Source organism: Myotis nattereri (genome assembly GCF_964212035.1).
Source record: "Myotis nattereri genome assembly, chromosome: 18".
Taxonomy (NCBI): Eukaryota; Metazoa; Chordata; class Mammalia; order Chiroptera; family Vespertilionidae; genus Myotis; species Myotis nattereri.
Genome location: NC_138093.1, coordinates 8,205,374 through 8,222,038, shown reverse-complemented (window position 1 = coordinate 8,222,038; position 16,665 = coordinate 8,205,374). Strand labels below are relative to the sequence as shown.

The following is a 16,665-nucleotide window of genomic DNA, read 5'->3' as shown; positions in this document are numbered from 1 at the left end:
AAAAAAAAAAAATGTGGAAAAAAAAAAAAAGGAAACCCCACTTTCTCCAAAATAGAATACATAAAAAAAAAAAAAAAAAAGAAAGAATCCCTTTGATAGTGTGACATGTCCCTTAGCATTCACTGGCCCTGTTCTAACAAGTACTCTATATGTATGAATTCATCTCATCCTCACAGCAACCCTATGCAATTGCTCCTCTTATCACCCTCATTTTATCGCAAAGAGAAGTTAAATAACTGGCCCAAGGTCGCATAGCAAGACCGTGGCAGAGCCAAGATGAACTTGTACAGCTGGGCTGTAAAGCCTAGGAATGTTAACTATAGTGATGGGGTCGTGGTAGAGGGACAGCCACCAGCCACCTCCAGGACAGGAAAGGCTGGCCCTCCTCGTCAGGGATCTCATGGTTTAATGTGGGAGGCACATCTACTAGGAAAGAAACCTAGAAAGCAGGACGGTGGCAGAAAAGCAGGGAGAATGAGAATGCACGCAGTGGCTCATATTTACTGGGCTCACTACATACCAGCCCCACTGCAACTACTTCGCATATATTAACATGTACCGCACACAAAGTGTGTGCAGAGGGAAAGGGGGCCCCCACCGAGGGAAGGATGAGCCAGGGCCACTGGGAGCGGGGGGAGGGGGGGTGCCTGCCTACATCCCCTCCCTGTGAGCTCTGACCATGCCCTCTGCCCCCTCCCGCCCTCCGCCAGGCACACGTCCTTCAAGCGCCACCTGCCCCGGCAGATGCACGTCTCCAGCGTGGACTATGGCCACGAGCTGCCGCCGGCCGCAGAGCAGCCCACCAGCATCGGCCGCATCAAGCCCGAGCTGTACAAGCAGAAGTCGGTGGATGGGGACGACGCCAAGTCCGAGGCCGCCAAGAGCTGCGGGAAGATCAACTTCAGCCTGCGCTACGACTACGAGACGGAGACCCTGATCGTGCGCATCCTGAAGGCCTTCGACCTCCCTGCCAAGGACTTCTGCGGCAGCTCGGACCCTTACGTCAAGATCTACCTCCTGCCCGACCGCAAGTGCAAGCAGCAGACGCGGGTGCACCGCAAGACCCTGAACCCCACCTTTGACGAGCACTTCCACTTCCCCGTGCCCTACGAGGAGCTGGCCGACCGCAAGCTGCACCTCAGTGTCTTCGACTTCGACCGCTTCTCCCGCCACGACATGATCGGGGAGGTGATCCTGGACAACCTCTTTGAGGCCTCCGACCTGTCCCGGGAAACCTCCATCTGGAAGGACATCCAGTACGCCACGAGCGTGAGTACAGCCCCGCCCCCGGCTTCTCGAGGACCCCCGGTTCTAGGTGGAGTGGGACGTGTCCCAGCCCCCTCGCCCTGGGGACAGGTGGGCCTTGAACTTCAGGATGTGAAGAGGGACTTGGAAATGGACCAGTGGCCCCGCCTACCCACAGGGAGTCCTTGCACTCGCCCCGTGTTGGTGAGAAGGGAAGGGAAGGTTTATCTATTGCTTCTGATCACAAGTTCTAGGTCATTCTCTCTACCTGCTGGGCCTCAGGTTTCCCACCTGTGGGATAATGGCATATGTCTCTCTGACCCTGGGTAAGGAATGGGCCAGGCCCACAGACTGAATCAAAGGCAATCAAGAACAGGCTACATTAGTTAGGATGAGCCAGGTTATGCCCCAGAAACAAACAATCTTAGGATCTGGTGAATTAAAGCAGCAATTTTCAACCGCTGTGCCACGAGAATTTTTAAAACATGCAATACCTGTCCATTTAGTCAGGGGCACTGACCTCTTTTCCCTTAGCTGTCATAAAAAAATGACAACAGCCAACACAATAGCCATCTGGTATAAATGAATGGAAATTATCCTATTTTTTTTTTTTTTTTTGGTCAGATGGGCAAAAACATATTTGTTGGGTGTGCCACAGAATTTTAGTCACTAGTGTATGTGTGATGAGATGAAAGAGATTGAAAATCACTGGCTTAAAGCATTAGGTTGCATGCATGGTACCCGTGTTCTGCAGGCTGGCCCGGGCTGTGCTCTACCTTGTTACCCAGGGATCCAAGCCCACAGCTCCCTCTCCACACGTGCTCCCGTGACCATGTCAGAAGGAGGGGGAGGTGCCAAACTGTGACCGTCTCTCAAAGCTTCCACGCAGAAGTGACACATGTCACTTCCACTCACATTTCCTCAGCCAAAGCAAGACACAGGCGGCTCCTAATGTCAAGGGGGCTGGGCACAGCCATCCTACCATGTGCCCAGGGCAACCGGGTGTACTCAGTGACCACACAGCAGAGCCGCTTCTTGTAGGCACTGCCTGCCACGCCAGGCTGGGAGGGGGTGTGTGTGTCGGGAGGTGGCCTCAAAGCGCACCTGGCTAAGCCCCACATGGGAGAGAGTGGCTGGGCTGTTCACACTCAACTGGAATTAACCCAGAGGATTCCAGGAGCTGAGGCTCAGTTCGCTTTTAAGAGGAGGGAGGGCAGCTCCGGCACAGAACTGGAGAGGCCATGCCCCGGGCTCTTCGGTCTGGTGTAGACGGAATGCTGCAGGCTCTGGTGGGTGCTGAGGAAGCGGTGTGATCGCTCCTGCGGGTCGGTGGTGTGTCTACAGAAGCCTGCCCAGGCCGCCGAGAGCCCAGCAGGGTGTTCCCACATGGCAGCGATGGCACCTCATCTGGTGTCTTGAGTGCTAACTGCTTGACTGTCTCCCAGATCTTCCTCTGGGGCAGAGACTGTTTCTCTGGGGCAGGCGGGACCCCACTCAGTCTGCGGGCCCTCTCTTTGGACATCAATACCCGACATCTGTGTTGAACTTGTAAGGGGAGGGGCTGGGGAAGCCAGCCCTGCTCTGGTGAGAAAGGGCAAGCACCTGGGTGTGTTCTAAGAGCTAGAGAAAGCTTGCTGGGCCCCATTTCTGTGCCGGGGCATTGTCTCTGGGACACCCCATTCTCATAGCTGGTGCTGACTCTGACCTCCCCTCCCTTACTTTCCTGAAATGTCACCCCCAAGAACAGCACCCAGAGCAGGCGGGCAGACAGGGCGGGCGCCACAGCCGCTCTGCCCCCTCAATCACTCGGAAGTTCACATGGGGTGCGTCTCTTCCCTGGTGGTCTCCTAAGGTGGCGGCTTCATTATGGTGACTGCGCAGGTAGAGACAGGCAGCTCATCCTCTCCACACTGCAGCTGAGACCCAGGGGCTCAGAGAGGGAGACGCGAGGGCCAGCCCTCCAAGGAACCCCCTTCTAACCAGAATGCTCCCTCTCCTGGGACTTCAGCTCCGGGCCTGAGTGCAGGCCCCAGTCCTGGAGGAGGCAGTCCGCCCCAGCACACCCGCACCTGGATAAGACACCCTAGAACTGGTGGCTGTCCCTGCTCTCATCCCATTCCCTTCCGCAGCCCGGCTGCAGAAAAAGGCAGAGCGTCCAAAAGGTGCTGGACAAATCAGCGGCATCCCTATCACGCCCATCAGAACCATGACAGTGCCCCTCCACCTCTTCCGGCAGAACACTGTGCCAGGCCCTGGGGGCTGGGGGCTGGGACAGACGACGGCCTCTGCACCCCACAGAAATGCAGAATCCAAATACAGAGACAGGAACTGTCCATGCGGCAGCTAGTGATGTGCAGTAGCAAATACTATACACTGTGCGAGGTTGGATCTGAGAATCTGCACAGCAGGAAAGTTTTCCCAGATGATGGGGATTAGCTAGGTGGGGAGGGACTTCATAGGCAAAGAGGAAGGGGAAGCATTCTAGCCAGGAGCAGAGGGGGCCCAGGAGCAGAGGGGCCGGGAGCAGGGGGGCCGGGAGCAGAGGGGGCCCAGGAGCAGGGGGGCCGAGAGCAGATGGGCCAGGAACAGAGGGGGCCCAGGCCCGGGAGTTTCCGATGCTGAGGAGCCAGTGGCCAGGCTCACACATCCTTCTACCTGAGCTGAATGCCCTGCCTAGGTGAGGCCCTTGGGGAGCTCCTGCAGGCAAAGCACCAGGCAAAGGAGAGGGAAGGGAAATAAAGAAGGCTGGTGCTTTTATCCGTCTCTGGGGGGACTTTTTGTTTTGTTTGATTTTTGGTGCTGACTCTAAGTTGTAATTATTTTGAGGCCAGAGAAGCCCAGGTCACAGTTCCCAGGAATGATGGAGCACTCGGTGCCTGTCAAGTCCTGCGGCCCGCGCAGTGGGGGTGGAACAGAGGAGCGCAGCCAGCTCCCGCCCGCCAGTTCTCTTCCTAGAGCTGCATTTTGGCCCTGAGCTCAGAACTCCCGCAGCTCCTGTGCCCGCATGCTGGTCCCTGAACACGCAGACATTCCTGCCTCTAGCCTTCACTCACAAGGTCCTTCCCCCGCCTGGCCTGGGGCAGGCCCTTCCCCCACCTCTCTACCTGGCCCGAAGCAACCGCCTTTACAGCATCCCTGGAGTCCGCTGTCACTCCTCTGGGTTTTTTACTCTGTCCGTATCCCTCAGTTACACCCTGAATCGTATTCTGTCTTGCCAAGTGCTCCCAGTGGCACAGCTCGGGATGGCTGTGTCCCACTTTTGGCCTTCTCTTGGAGTGTCCCTCGGGGCTCAGCATGTCATCAGGAACTCAGCACATTCTTGTTGAATGACCAATGGCTTAGTTACCTCAATCACAACTATGGACAGATGCGCCTTGACTGTCCATGGGATTATGTCTCAAGAAACCCATTGTAAGTTGAAAATATAGTGACTCAACATGCATGTAATACACCTCACCCACCAAACACCGCATCCTAGCCAAGCCCACCTGACACATGCTCAGAGCTCATGAGCCTACAGTTGGGCACAGATCATCCGACACAGTTAATACACTGTACTGTGCCGGTGGGTTTCCCTCGTGATCGCGTGGCTGGCTAGGAGCTGAGGCTCCCTGCCGCTTGCCAGCATCATGAGAACATCAGACCACAGATTGCCAGCCCAGGGGAAGACCAAAATTTGACATTCGAAGTTCGGTTTCTACTGAATATGCAGCTTTGACACCATCATAAAGTCAGACTGTTGAACGTTGGGGACCATCTGTATTGGTGCAAAGGGGAGGATTATTAAAGAGGCAGTGGCGTTGGGTTTGGGCAACCTGGGAGGGCTTCCTGGAGAAGGCAGCCATTTGGAAAATGGGTGGAGCTGGGGTTGGTGGGGAGAGACCCAGCCTGTGTTCCTCCAAGTATGGTTCAGGCAGATGGTTTGTGTCCAAAGCAGCAAAGAGATGAACCAGTGGGATCAGGTTGCCTGCACTGAAGTGGGGGGTCAGTGACCCACAGGCTGGATGGAAGGAGAGGGGGATCTGAGGTCACACGGATCCATGAATGCCGTCCCCTTATTGCTCCCCCTGCTGTATCAGAGAATCAGCTCCAGCCCTGGCCAGCGGGCCCATGTGGGCCCCTGTTTGGGCCCCACCCCAGCACTCAGGTGGTTTGCAGTAGCCAAGCCTGGAGCATTGGTGGTGTTTCCCACAACCACTGAGCGTGGAGCTTCAAGGCTAGTGAAGGGAGTGTGCGTCAGAGGAGTCCAGCTCTGTTAATTGCAAACCTTAAGCCAATTGCCTCACCACCCCCAGGTTGTTCTGGAGGGAAGCCTAGGCATCAATAGAAGCCTAGCTACTATCCCCCTCCAGGCTGCAGGGCAAGAAGTAAGGGAACCAATCACGCCAGGGCAGTGGGAGGCCTCTACTGCCCCATCCCATCAAGAAGTCCACACGCGGGAAGGAATTGAGGGAGTTCATTAAATCCACCCCATCCCCAGCAGGGCTGCCTCGATGCCCCCGTTCTGTCTGGCTTGGCTAAGGTCCCGGATGGTCTCCTGGGCTTTCCCAGCGCCTTGCCATGCTTCTCCCCACCCAGAACTTTGATTGGCTGAAGTCACCCTGCTCTTCCCTCCCCCTCCCTTCTGCTCCCAGTCTCATTATTTCTACATAAAGCTGTAGATTTATCATTATAATAGAGCGACCGTCACCGGGTTTGCTAACATCTCTGTAATCTTGTACTTATTGCTACCGAGGCCTCAGACCTCAGTGCGTACACTATTCCTGTCGCTATTCCAGGTGGCGGGGAGGGGAGGGAGGGTGAAGGCTATAATTGGGGCCATAAATATGTGTTGTGCTTGGTGCTAATGGGCTCGGCCATCTTCCTGCCTTACCAGGTCCCCGCCAGGTCAGAGGTAGCATGTGTGTTTGTGTATACACGTGTGTGTGTCTACACACAACATGTGTGTGCATGTGTGTGCAAAGAGCTCAGGTTTGGTGCCAAACAAACTCGTGTTGCATTCCAGCTTCTGCCCTTTTTAGCCTGCAGACCTTGGGGACATTATCTAAACTGTGCCTCGGTTTCCACATCCACAAAATGGGGATGATTATAATGGTGTGGAGCTCATAGCGGTATTATAAGCAGGAAATTAAATAAAACTCACAAGCAAGATGCCTAGGAGAACGTTGTCCCGGAGCAGCCTCCTGAGCCCTTCTCACTGTGCCTTTCCTTCTAGATTGGCCTGTGGGGCACTGACCACTCCCACGCCAGACCCCCCACTTTGGTCCAGACCACCTGTTCTGACTGATCATTGGCTATTATTACTCCTATTTTATTTTATGTCCTAGCTATACCACGTGCTCCTGTGTGACCTTGGGAAAGTGACTTGCCCTCTCTGGGCTGTGGTTTCTCAGTGGGAAACCAGCTGCGATGTGCTGGGATGGGCTGAGTTTGTGGATTTCTCCCACAGAGAAGTGCTCGGCTCCCTCATCGTCACAGAGCGGAGGTGCCCCGTCCCTGGAGTGCTGTCTCCACGGGAGAAACTTAACCCCCAAGATAACAGGCCACTGAGCAGAATTTCAGACCTACCACCTCCCTTGAATGTCAGGAGGAATCAGGCCTCTCCTTCAGCTCCTGGGAAATGTCCTCTAGGAGGTTCTCCTGCCCCAGGGACGGCTGCCCCAACAAGCTGTCTCCCTCCTTCCCACGTGGCACAGCCTATGCCTGGGCTGAGTTCGCTCCCCACCTGTTGCCTTTGCTGGGGATATGCCAGTTAGTATTTGAGCACCTAGTACAGCGGTTCTCAACCTGTGGGTCGCGACCCCTTTGGGAGTTGAACGACCCTTTCACAGGGGTCACCTAAGACCATCAGAAAACACATATATAATTACATATTGTTTTTGTGATTAATCACTATGCTTTGATTATGTTCAATTTGTAACAATGAGAATACATCCTGCATATCAGATATTTACATGACGATTCATAACAGTAGCCAAATTACAGTTATGAAGTAGCAATGAAAATAATTGTATGGTTGGGGGTCACCACAACATGAGGAACTGTATTAAAGGGTCGCGGCATTAGGAAGGTTGAGAACCACTGGCCTAACAGGAGCCAAGAGCACAACCAGCTTTATTACATCTCATCCTCACACAATCCTTATTATCATCTCCTGCATAGAAATAGAGAGACGAAGGCTGTAGGGGACAGGGTTCCCCCAGTCACCCAGAGAGAGCGGCAGGAGCCAAGATCTGACCCAGTTCCTCCGCAGAGCACAGCCCTCGCACGGCCCGAGGGGCGTGGTGACTCTGCTCCTGAAATGGGGCAGCCCGTCCAGGGATCCGTCCAGGGACTGTTAAGCTCTCTCATTCCTCTCTGGGCAGCTCTGGTGCTGACACTGGACTCCTCTGCCACTTCCCAGTATTCTTCCTGTGGGCACTGACCTTGACATTCTTTCATTCAACAAACACGCCCCGAGTGTGGGCTCTGTGCTCAGGGGCTTCGCTGGGCACCTGTAGAGCTGGGCTGTGGAAACAGTGGCCAAGAGTGAGCCCTCCACAGAGTGCCCAGGCCGACGGGGACCGCAGAGCATGCCCAGTGGCCCCCAAGCCCCCGAGGCCCTCACACACAGTTGGGGACAGACCAGTTCAGGAAGCTTACTACAAAGTCACCAGCTGCTGCGCCACAAGCCACGTGCAGAAGTGGAGAGACGGAGAAAAGAAAGCAGGGTCGGATGCGATTTGTCTAAAACAGTTTCTAAAAGAAGAAAGTTCCAGGCCTGCCTTTGGCGGCAGGGGAAGTGGAGAGTATAAAAGAGGCTCCGAGGGGAGAGTGTGTTCCTTGGGGTGGGGGAAGGGTCTAGAAAGAACTCTCGTGCGTAAGACAGGCTTTCTTTTCTGCACGCAGCAGCTATTTGTGGTGTAATTGCTACGTACCAGGAATACAAGGACTTCAACCCCAGTCCTGCCCCCCAGGCCTCCCAGTCTAGTTGGGGGGCGGGGGAAAGGGGGCAGGCAGGGAAGCAGCTCTGCCCTCCTGGGGAGAGAGTAAAGATGAAATGGGAGGTAAAGGGGCAGGAGAGGTTCATGGGACGCCACAATCATAAGTTTAAAAGGTTCACTGTAGCTGACGTTCCATCCAGCCTCAGTATCCCTGGAAACCCGCCTTAAATTCCTGAGCGTTTGGACTCTTGCAGGCAGCACCAAGCGGGGATGGAAGCAGACAGGGAGAGCTTTCCAGAAGGGGCCTGCTGTGCGGGTCAGGGTCACACAGAAGCCCCGGGAGGTGTGAAGGGAGCAAGGCTGGGCCTGGGCTGCCCGCCCGGACCCATGAATACTGCTCCCCAAGCTGGTCAGCCAGAGCTGCTCTGAATAATGTATGAAGCTGGCCAGCCCTGCCGTCAGCGGCCTGGCCCCAGTGAGCCCTGGCTGTGCCCTCCTGGCTGCCTGGCCCGCCGCCCGATCAGAAGCCGCCTGGGGCTGCCCAGCAGAAGCTGCCTCTGGCCTGCTTGTCTCGGCTAATATTCCTTTACCACCGCACTCCCTCAGGCCAGCCTGCTCGCCTCATTCTCTGGAATATCCAGCTTTCCTCCTCCACTTCCGTTCCAGTGGGTGGGAATGTCCATCAGGCCCCCGCTGTTTATCCCTCCGGCCCTTGGCCGTGCGGAGGGCAGCTGCGTGGGATCTTTCCTTTCCTCTCCTCCCGGAAGAGATGGAAACATCGAAGCTGGGAGCAACTTTGGAAGTTTTCAGCTTCCAAAGAAGAACTGCAGCCATACCCTCAGAGCTCGGGGTGCACTGAGGGGTCCCCCATGCTCAGATCTCAGATCCTGGGAGTGTAGCTCAGCCTGCCAGGTGCCATGTTCTAAGGCCAAGGGGACCTTGACCTTCCTAGGACTCCCCAGAGAGCCAAGGCTTCTCTAGAAAGCAATAGCTGGAAATCCAGCAAGAACCCAGAGGGGTGGGGGGTGCAGGCAGCACACTGGTTCAGGAGATGGGCAGCCACCCCCAGAGTGGCTGCAGCAAAGGTGGGCGCACCAAGCCTGCATCCCTTAGCAGAGGTGATGGATGGGCGCTGACCCTTCCTACCTTTCCTCTTGGGCCGGCTGGGGCCAGTGGCTGTGGTTGGGTACATGGGGTAAAGGTTTCCTGGGTGAGGCCGGAAAACAAAGCTAATTGGTCCAGACAGGGCCCTGGCCTGGCTGTAAGCTGAGTTGCTCAGTAACCTCCCAGCTGGCCTGGGGTGTTCTCTTTGAAGTCGTTTCTAAACACAACGGGTCCTTCCCTGCGGCTTCAGAGGACATGGCCTTCAGAGGCTGCCAGAGGCTCAGAGCAGTGGAGACGGTTCCCTTCTCTCTGTTACTCAATCCCCGGCATCCAGACAGCCCGACTGCCCACTCCACTGGCCTCTGCAGAACCCAGCTCTGCGGCGTGCTACAGCTCAGGGCTGGGACCAGCCCATCCTGCCCACGTGTCCATCGCTAGGGTGCGGTGCTCCTCAATGGTGTACATCCCTCATCTTCCCCTACATTAGAATGAATGGGAAATCACTACGGACAGGCTCATGCACCAACAGAAATGTGTCCTCCAAGCCTGGGCACTCCGTGCTTCCCCGCCTTGTTGCTTCTGTCACCTGATCACCCACAGTGACATTGCTCCTGGAGGGAGAGGATTTGGTCCCCAGGGAAGCAACCACCCAACATCCCCTCAAGGATGTTCAAACCCCAGGGTTCACTCTGGAGGAAGGGGAAGGGGTGCATTGTGTCCCCTGGATCAGCAGCAGTTTTGGGGAGACTGGGCTCAGGGGGTGTAACTATGACCAGAGTACCAACGGCCTTGGGAGAACTGGGACAGTCCCCGGGGGGTTTCTGATTTCCAGTGGACCACAGTGTTTTGTGTCCATGTTCTCCTGGACTTGGGGAAGGTCAGAGCTAGAAATGACCTTAGGGATGATTTGGCCCAATGTCCTCTTGCCTCAGATGAGCAAGTTAAGACCAGAGAAGTCACACCTGTCTGGGGTGGCTCAGTGAGTCCATGCAGATCTGGACCTGAGCCCAGGTCTCCTGAGACCCAGGCCTAGGCTCTGCCCGTTGCCTTTCTTGTCTCTAGGTGTTTATAGGCAATTCTCTTGCCCTGGTTTTTTTTTAAACTCACTCCTCCCCACTTCCACTCCAAGCTCACTGCCCACTCGCTGTCTTCCTTCTGGGCCTGGGAGCCTCTCTGTCTTATAGGGAAGAGGCCAAGGGAAGACGTGGGGTCTAAGGCATGAAGTATCCTAAAAGGCACAGAGCAGAGATGGCATTTTCTCAGCCAACAGTTGGTCTCTTCCATGAAAGGGACTTCCTGTCTCTACTGAGACTGCAAACAGGCAAACTGACAGGAAGCATCAGCCCGAAAACCGAGGAGGAAAGAGAGGCTTGGTCAAAGTGCCCGACCCTAAGCCAGCCAACCCCTCCCATGACACATAAATATTTATACCTCGGAGGAGGAGACCAGGCTGGCCTTAGAGTCGAGGTCGCCCGTGTCCAGTTGCTGGCATGTTTCTATGGGGTTTTGATGTCAACAACAATGTAGAAAGCTGCAGCCGCTCCAGCAGGGAGCCTCCTCCGCACCACTCCCCTGCCAGCCCTGCGCCCATCTGGCCCTCATCCATCCTCATCACTCGGCCCCTGTAGCCACATTTCCCTCCTGTGTCTGAACTGACACCTACTCATGCTCCATGAATATGCAATGCCTTCCCTTCTGGACAAAGAATGACCTTGAGGGTCTCCCCAGGGCTGCAGCCAAACTTGGGACGGAGGGTTCTCCATGGAGACCATTTCCACTTGGCCACGGTGTGAGGGGATCAGAGTTGAGAGATAGATCGTGGGCTGGGTGGGGGCTGAGGCGAGATGTTTGCATATGCCCATCTCTCTGGCAATAGCCCTCAGCCTCGGTGGCCTGAGAAATACCAATAATTGTGTCAGAAGACAGCCATGTTAGAGCTCCACCCTGCTGATGTTCTCCTTGAGCCTCCGGTGGCTGTTCCTCCGTTGCCCCAGTCATGGGACATGAGCCCAGCCCTCCGCACCCCAAGCAACTCGAAGTGAGTCGCATGCTCCTGCGGGAGGTTGGTTGCCATGGGAACTGGGCATTGACCTTCCCACTGCCCAGTGAACAGCCCCACCTGGCCCAGGACTGCTGGTGGGCACCTGCCCAAGGGGTCCTTCCCCCATGCTCCCTGCAGAATGCCGGGTCCCCTCTCCTACTGGCTCCTCTCCACGGTCCCCCAGGTTCCAAGCTCAGTCACAGCCAACTAGCAAGACTGCTCTTTAAACCGCCCAGGGCGCTTTACTCTCTGGCCCCTGTGCCCGGCTCAGTTCCAGCCCATCTCTGAACAGTCAGAACCCTACGAGCGGCTTCTCCAGGAGCCTCAGACCCTGAGGCTGTCGCATAGCAGGTGGCGGGCTCTGCCCTCCAGGGAGGGCCACTGTGGCTTTACCTGGGGCTTGTTTTGTCTCTTCACATTCTGTGAGCCATGAAGGGGCCTGTGGGGCCATCGCGTGCATCCTGAGGAAGCCCAGCCTTTGGGGGCAGGTGGAGTTGCCACCTGAGATAGGAAGGGAGGTTCTGTCTCCACCTCCGGTCCTGCCAGTGGGCTGAGGAGGAAAAGCCCTCAGAGGGAGCTCCCAGGCCCGTGGGAGGACTGGGTGGGGTCTCAGGAAGGAAGGACACAGGCTGTTAGGACACCACAGGTGGACGTGGAGAAGAGAGAGGATGCCATGCCCCAGAAAGGAGCAGGGAGCTGCCTGGGAAAGCGCCAGGGAGGGGCTGTGGGTTGTCCCAGCCCCTTGGGGGGGGGGGGCAGTGATTGAGATGCCCAAGGCCCGCTGCCTGTGTGTCACTTGCCTGGTCTCTGCTTGTTCCTCTGTCACTTTAGTGTTCAGAGAAGTCCTTTCCCTCGCCAGGCTGCTTCTGGGAAGCCGTGGGAACCCCAAGGGACCAGATTTGGTCTACAGGTGGTCAGAGCTGAGAGAGTGTGGGGGGCAGAGGTGATGGGGCAGCTGGGCCCAAAGAGAAAACCCCAAAGAAAAACGGGGAACTCAGCTGGGAGAGAAGGGAGCCACTGCCCAGCCCCCCCACCCCCCCAGCAGGCCCTCTCTAGGCCCTTCCCTGCTGCCCCCAGGGAGGCGGCCACTTGCAGGAGGGAGCCCTGTCCCCATGGGGAGCGATGGGGGAGGCGTCCCCGTCCCAGAGCAGGCTGTCACCGGGCTCCTTCCCCGGGGGGCTGACTCACATCCCTGGAGTGACACCCTGGGCCCTGTGCTAGGAGCCGCCCAGCTCCAGGGAGAGAACAGCGCTGGTGTGTCATGTAGCAGCCGCCAGCAGCATCTCCCTTCTCGGGGGTCGGGGACAGGCTGGCTTTGTGACTCGAAAAGGCCTCCCACGTTGTCAGAAACCATCTCCAGCAGAGTCCCTCCCCAGGGCCCTGCCGCGGTGACACTCAGAGGGGCCATCCCCCCCAGATGAGTACATGGCATTAACTGAGAGTTAGCGGGAAGCGGGAAAGCACGAGGGAGGGGCCGAGAGCAGGTCCGTTTTGAGAGCCTGGAGGCCTGAGGGGAGAGGGACCCGCCACTGGGGAGACCCTGGAGCTGGCGGGCGGTCCTGGGAAGGCAGACCCTGGCTGGGTGGGCATTTTGAAGGCTCTCAGGTGGCTTTTAAGGGGATGGGAGGAACATGGGGCCCAACTCTCTTCTTGCTTCAGGCCCTTCTGGCAGGTGTGTGTGTGTGGGGGGAGGGGGCAGTGAGAAGAGGCCAGGGAGAGGCAGGCAGCGAGTGTCTCTGTAACTCCACTTCCGATTCTTGCTGACAGCGCTCCTTTTTGTTGACTTTTGGGTATTAGTAAATCCTACCCGAGACTGGGCAGGCACCCAGCTCTCTTCAGGGAAAATTATTTCCCATCTCTATTTGGGCGATGGTTTCTGCTGGAGCAGCTCTGGCTGAGCGATGGCTGCCTCTTCCAGGAGACAGCAGGGGGGAACCTCAGCAGGGCCCCTGCCTGCGGGGGTGGCCAGCTGGCATCAGCCTGGGCCCCCCGGGCCAGACGCAGGCAGCCCTGTGCACGCTCACGCACCCATACGCACGGGGTCCCGGACACAAGCTTGTCCAGCTCTGTCACTTCCCCTCCCTGCCGAGGACTCCAGCCCCCAGTGTGGGACACTTTTTCGTTTCCCTAAGAAACCGCATTGGGAAAAGGAGAATTGCAGGGGGAAGAGAGGCCCGGACCATGCGTCCTGAAGATTATGCAACTTATCTGATAGCCACGTGAGTGGTTAGGATAAGCCCGCAACTGCTCCCACTCGGTGTGTCTCCCAAGCGCTGAGAAAGGAGGAGAAAGATATCTCGTGTCCCTCATGGGGAAGCTGAGGCACTGATGAGGGAGTAGAGTGTTCCAGGCCACGGTCAGCTCTGGTCTGCCCGTCAGGAGGCCTCTGAAATGTGTTTGGTAGACAGGGCACCAACTCCCAAAACCTGCAGGTGAGCAGGAGTTGGAGTCCGGAAGCCAAGGCTAGAATCCTGCCTCTGCTGTGTGGCCTCAGACAAATCACATCACCTCTCTGGTTCCTCAGTTGGCATAAGGGAGCCGTTAGTAAAATGTGGGAAATACCCTGTATTGCACAAGGTTGCGGTGAGGATATAATAAAATATCAATGAGAAAGGGCCTTCTGAGGCTCTTGCCACAGTTTATCGATCCTGATTCTAAGAACAATAATACATAGTATGTTTCTAAAGCACATTCCAAATACATTATCCCATGTAACCCTCTCCACACCGTAAGAAATCGGAACTTTTATTTTATAGATGCGGCAAACTGAGGCAATTCCCCAGAGTCACACACTTTTAAAATGATGGAACAGAAAAGCAACACCGCGATCATTTTCTTTAAAAGCTACACGACTGTAATATATTTTACCCTTCCTTGCCCCAAGGCAAGTATTACATTCCAGTTTTAGGTCGTTTGGAAAAAACAGAAAGCCACACAGAAATGAAACACTGCTCACTGTAAGCTAATTATCCTGAGGTAACCACCGCTAACGTTTTTATGAAATCCAGAGTCCTCCCATTGCTTAGAAAAACCGTATGAGTGTGGGAATGCACTGGAGACAGAAAGAGCTGATGCACCGGCTAGGTCAGGCCTGGAAATTTCCAGGACTAAGCTTTCCCATTCTGGACGAATGCTGGGAAGAAAGGAGGGATGCTTGTGGAGAACAGGAAGAGGGAGAGTGTCAGGCGCGCAGGGCCAAGGCTCAGAGGTGGGGTAGTGAAGACGGGCGGGGCGTGCGCACCTGGTGCACCCCGGCCTGCCTTCCCACGGTAGACCAGACCACTGCGGCTCTGTTATCAGGGGGCCCCTGAGTTCCCTGGGATGTGAGGCGTAGGAGGGGCTGCCAGGCATGGCCTGGCCTTGATGCCAGCTTGGGCCCTTCTGGGGGGCTCTTCCAGGCTCATTCAGTGCCCGAAGGCAGCCCCTCCAAAAGAGCTGCTCATTAATTCAACAAGAATTTCTGTGGAGCTCAGACAGCCGCTGGCCGTGGCTCTGGCACCGGGACAGGCCAGGGCCTGGGCTCCATGTTTCCTCTCCCCACCCCCCTACCCTCCCAAGGCTGCCCCAGCCCGAGCCCCATCTCCCTGTCTGCCCCCTGCACTTGGTGCCTGGAAGAGAGGAAGTAGCCATGAGTGTCACCTGCTCGCCCATGGGAGGCGTTACTGACGCTGGCGGAACATGCGCCCTATAATTTTGGACTGGCTACAATAATGGAGCTAATCTGGTGCCTTATCACCGCGCTCCTGGGTGAGCGAAGGGGGAAGAGAGGCTCGGACCTGGCTCAGAACCACCCCCGGCACAGAGCTCTGTACTTGCCCGGCTCTCCCAGGGGTGGTGGAGGCTGCCCCCCGCCCCCTCGCCCCCTAACCTCCCCCCCTCCAGTGGTGCACTGTCACAACACAGCAGCGTGGTGATGGCTGAAGCCAATTCCTGGGGCCCCAGACGTAGCTCCACAGGACAGGGCAGGGAGTGTCTAAGAGTCTGCTGTGCACCCGCACCTGGCGGGGGCCGGTGAGCACACACATTCATGCATTCTCCCGGCCAACCCGTTTTACTGCAGAGAAGGGAGGGTCACCCCGTGCAATGCTTTCACTTTACAGCTGAGGAAGCTACAGCTCGGGGAGGCATGATGACTTGCCCTAGAGCAGTGATGGCGAACCTATGACACGTGTGTCAGAGGTGACACGCGAACTCATGTTTTTCGTTGATTTTTCTTTGTTAAATGGCATTTAAGTATATAAAATAAATATCAAAAATATAAGTCTTTGTTTTCCTATGGTTGCAAATATCAAAAAATTTCTATATGTGACACGGCACCAGAGTTAAGTTAGGGTTTTTCAAAATGCTGACACGCCGAGCTCAAGGGGTTCACCATCACTGCCCTGATCATTCCGCTTGTTAGCAAAGTCAATGTTAGTCCTAAGTTTATCCTGTTGCTGGAGCCTCAGAAGACCCACAAGATGCCTTCCTCAAGTCCACTTGCTGAAGGTGCTGATGGGTGGGGAAGCCCAGGGCTGAGAAGGAAGAAAGAGGCGGCCCTAAAGCCAGGAGCTGTGACCTCTGAAACCCAGGCTGGAAGATATCCTCACTCTCATCCTCCACCCAGCGACATAACCAATGCAGCTGCCCTCCTTCTCCTCTCGCTGGCCCCTCAGCCCACCAGGTGGGCTTTGGATAGCACAGCCCTTGGTGCAGGACAATGGGAGGTTTCCCAACAGGTCATATGCTTGCTGCGTGCCCATCTTGATTTTTCTCCTAACAGCCGGTCAAGTCTTCCTAGTGGCTTCTTCTCATGCCTGCCAATCCAGGGCTTGGGAGGAGCTACCGGTGAGGGACTACCTCGAGGGCAGCTGATGGGCTGTTTGTACTGATTCTCAGACTTGGGATCCCTCTGGGTGGATGAAGAACAAAACCCCAGCGTCCCACCAGAGCCCCACAGAAAGTTCCTCGCTGATGACTAACGTGGGTCTAGTTGAGGCCAAAATGCTTTGAAACATTAGACAGCCAAGGAAACAGAGTCTCTTGGCTTTGGCCAAGGGACGAAGGAGTAAAATCTGACACGACCTCCCAGTGTGAAGGCGCAGTGTCTGCGTTGTATGATGAGGTGGCAGATGGGAAGGAGCGGAGGAGGAGGGAGGCACGGGGCTAGACATGAAGGAGAGTTTCCTGAGGTCCAGGTGATGGAACATGGAAACGTGTGAGTGACGTGTTTTAAAAAGGGGCCCCGGTGTTGGGTGTAGGGTGGCCCTGCTTGGAAGCTGGGACTGGGTGAGTAGAACAGTCACTCGGTCTCTTGATGCCTAGTGATGTGAGATGGGAGTTTCCTTGCTCTAATCCACAAAGATCCCACCC

At 56.0% G+C, this 16,665-nt stretch overlaps 1 protein-coding gene across 1 annotated transcript in view; it reads left to right on the top strand.

Annotated features, from left to right (window-relative positions):
- The window catches only part of SYT6 (synaptotagmin 6), a gene marked incomplete at its 5' end in the record, with an annotated part of 48,395 nt that overhangs the window by 11,938 nt on the left and 19,792 nt on the right, over positions 1-16,665 (top strand). The window contains one exon of the mRNA XM_081112858.1: positions 711-1,269. Within this exon, the coding sequence (XP_080968984.1) occupies positions 711-1,269 (559 nt within the window). The remainder of the gene's footprint in view (positions 1-710; positions 1,270-16,665) is intronic.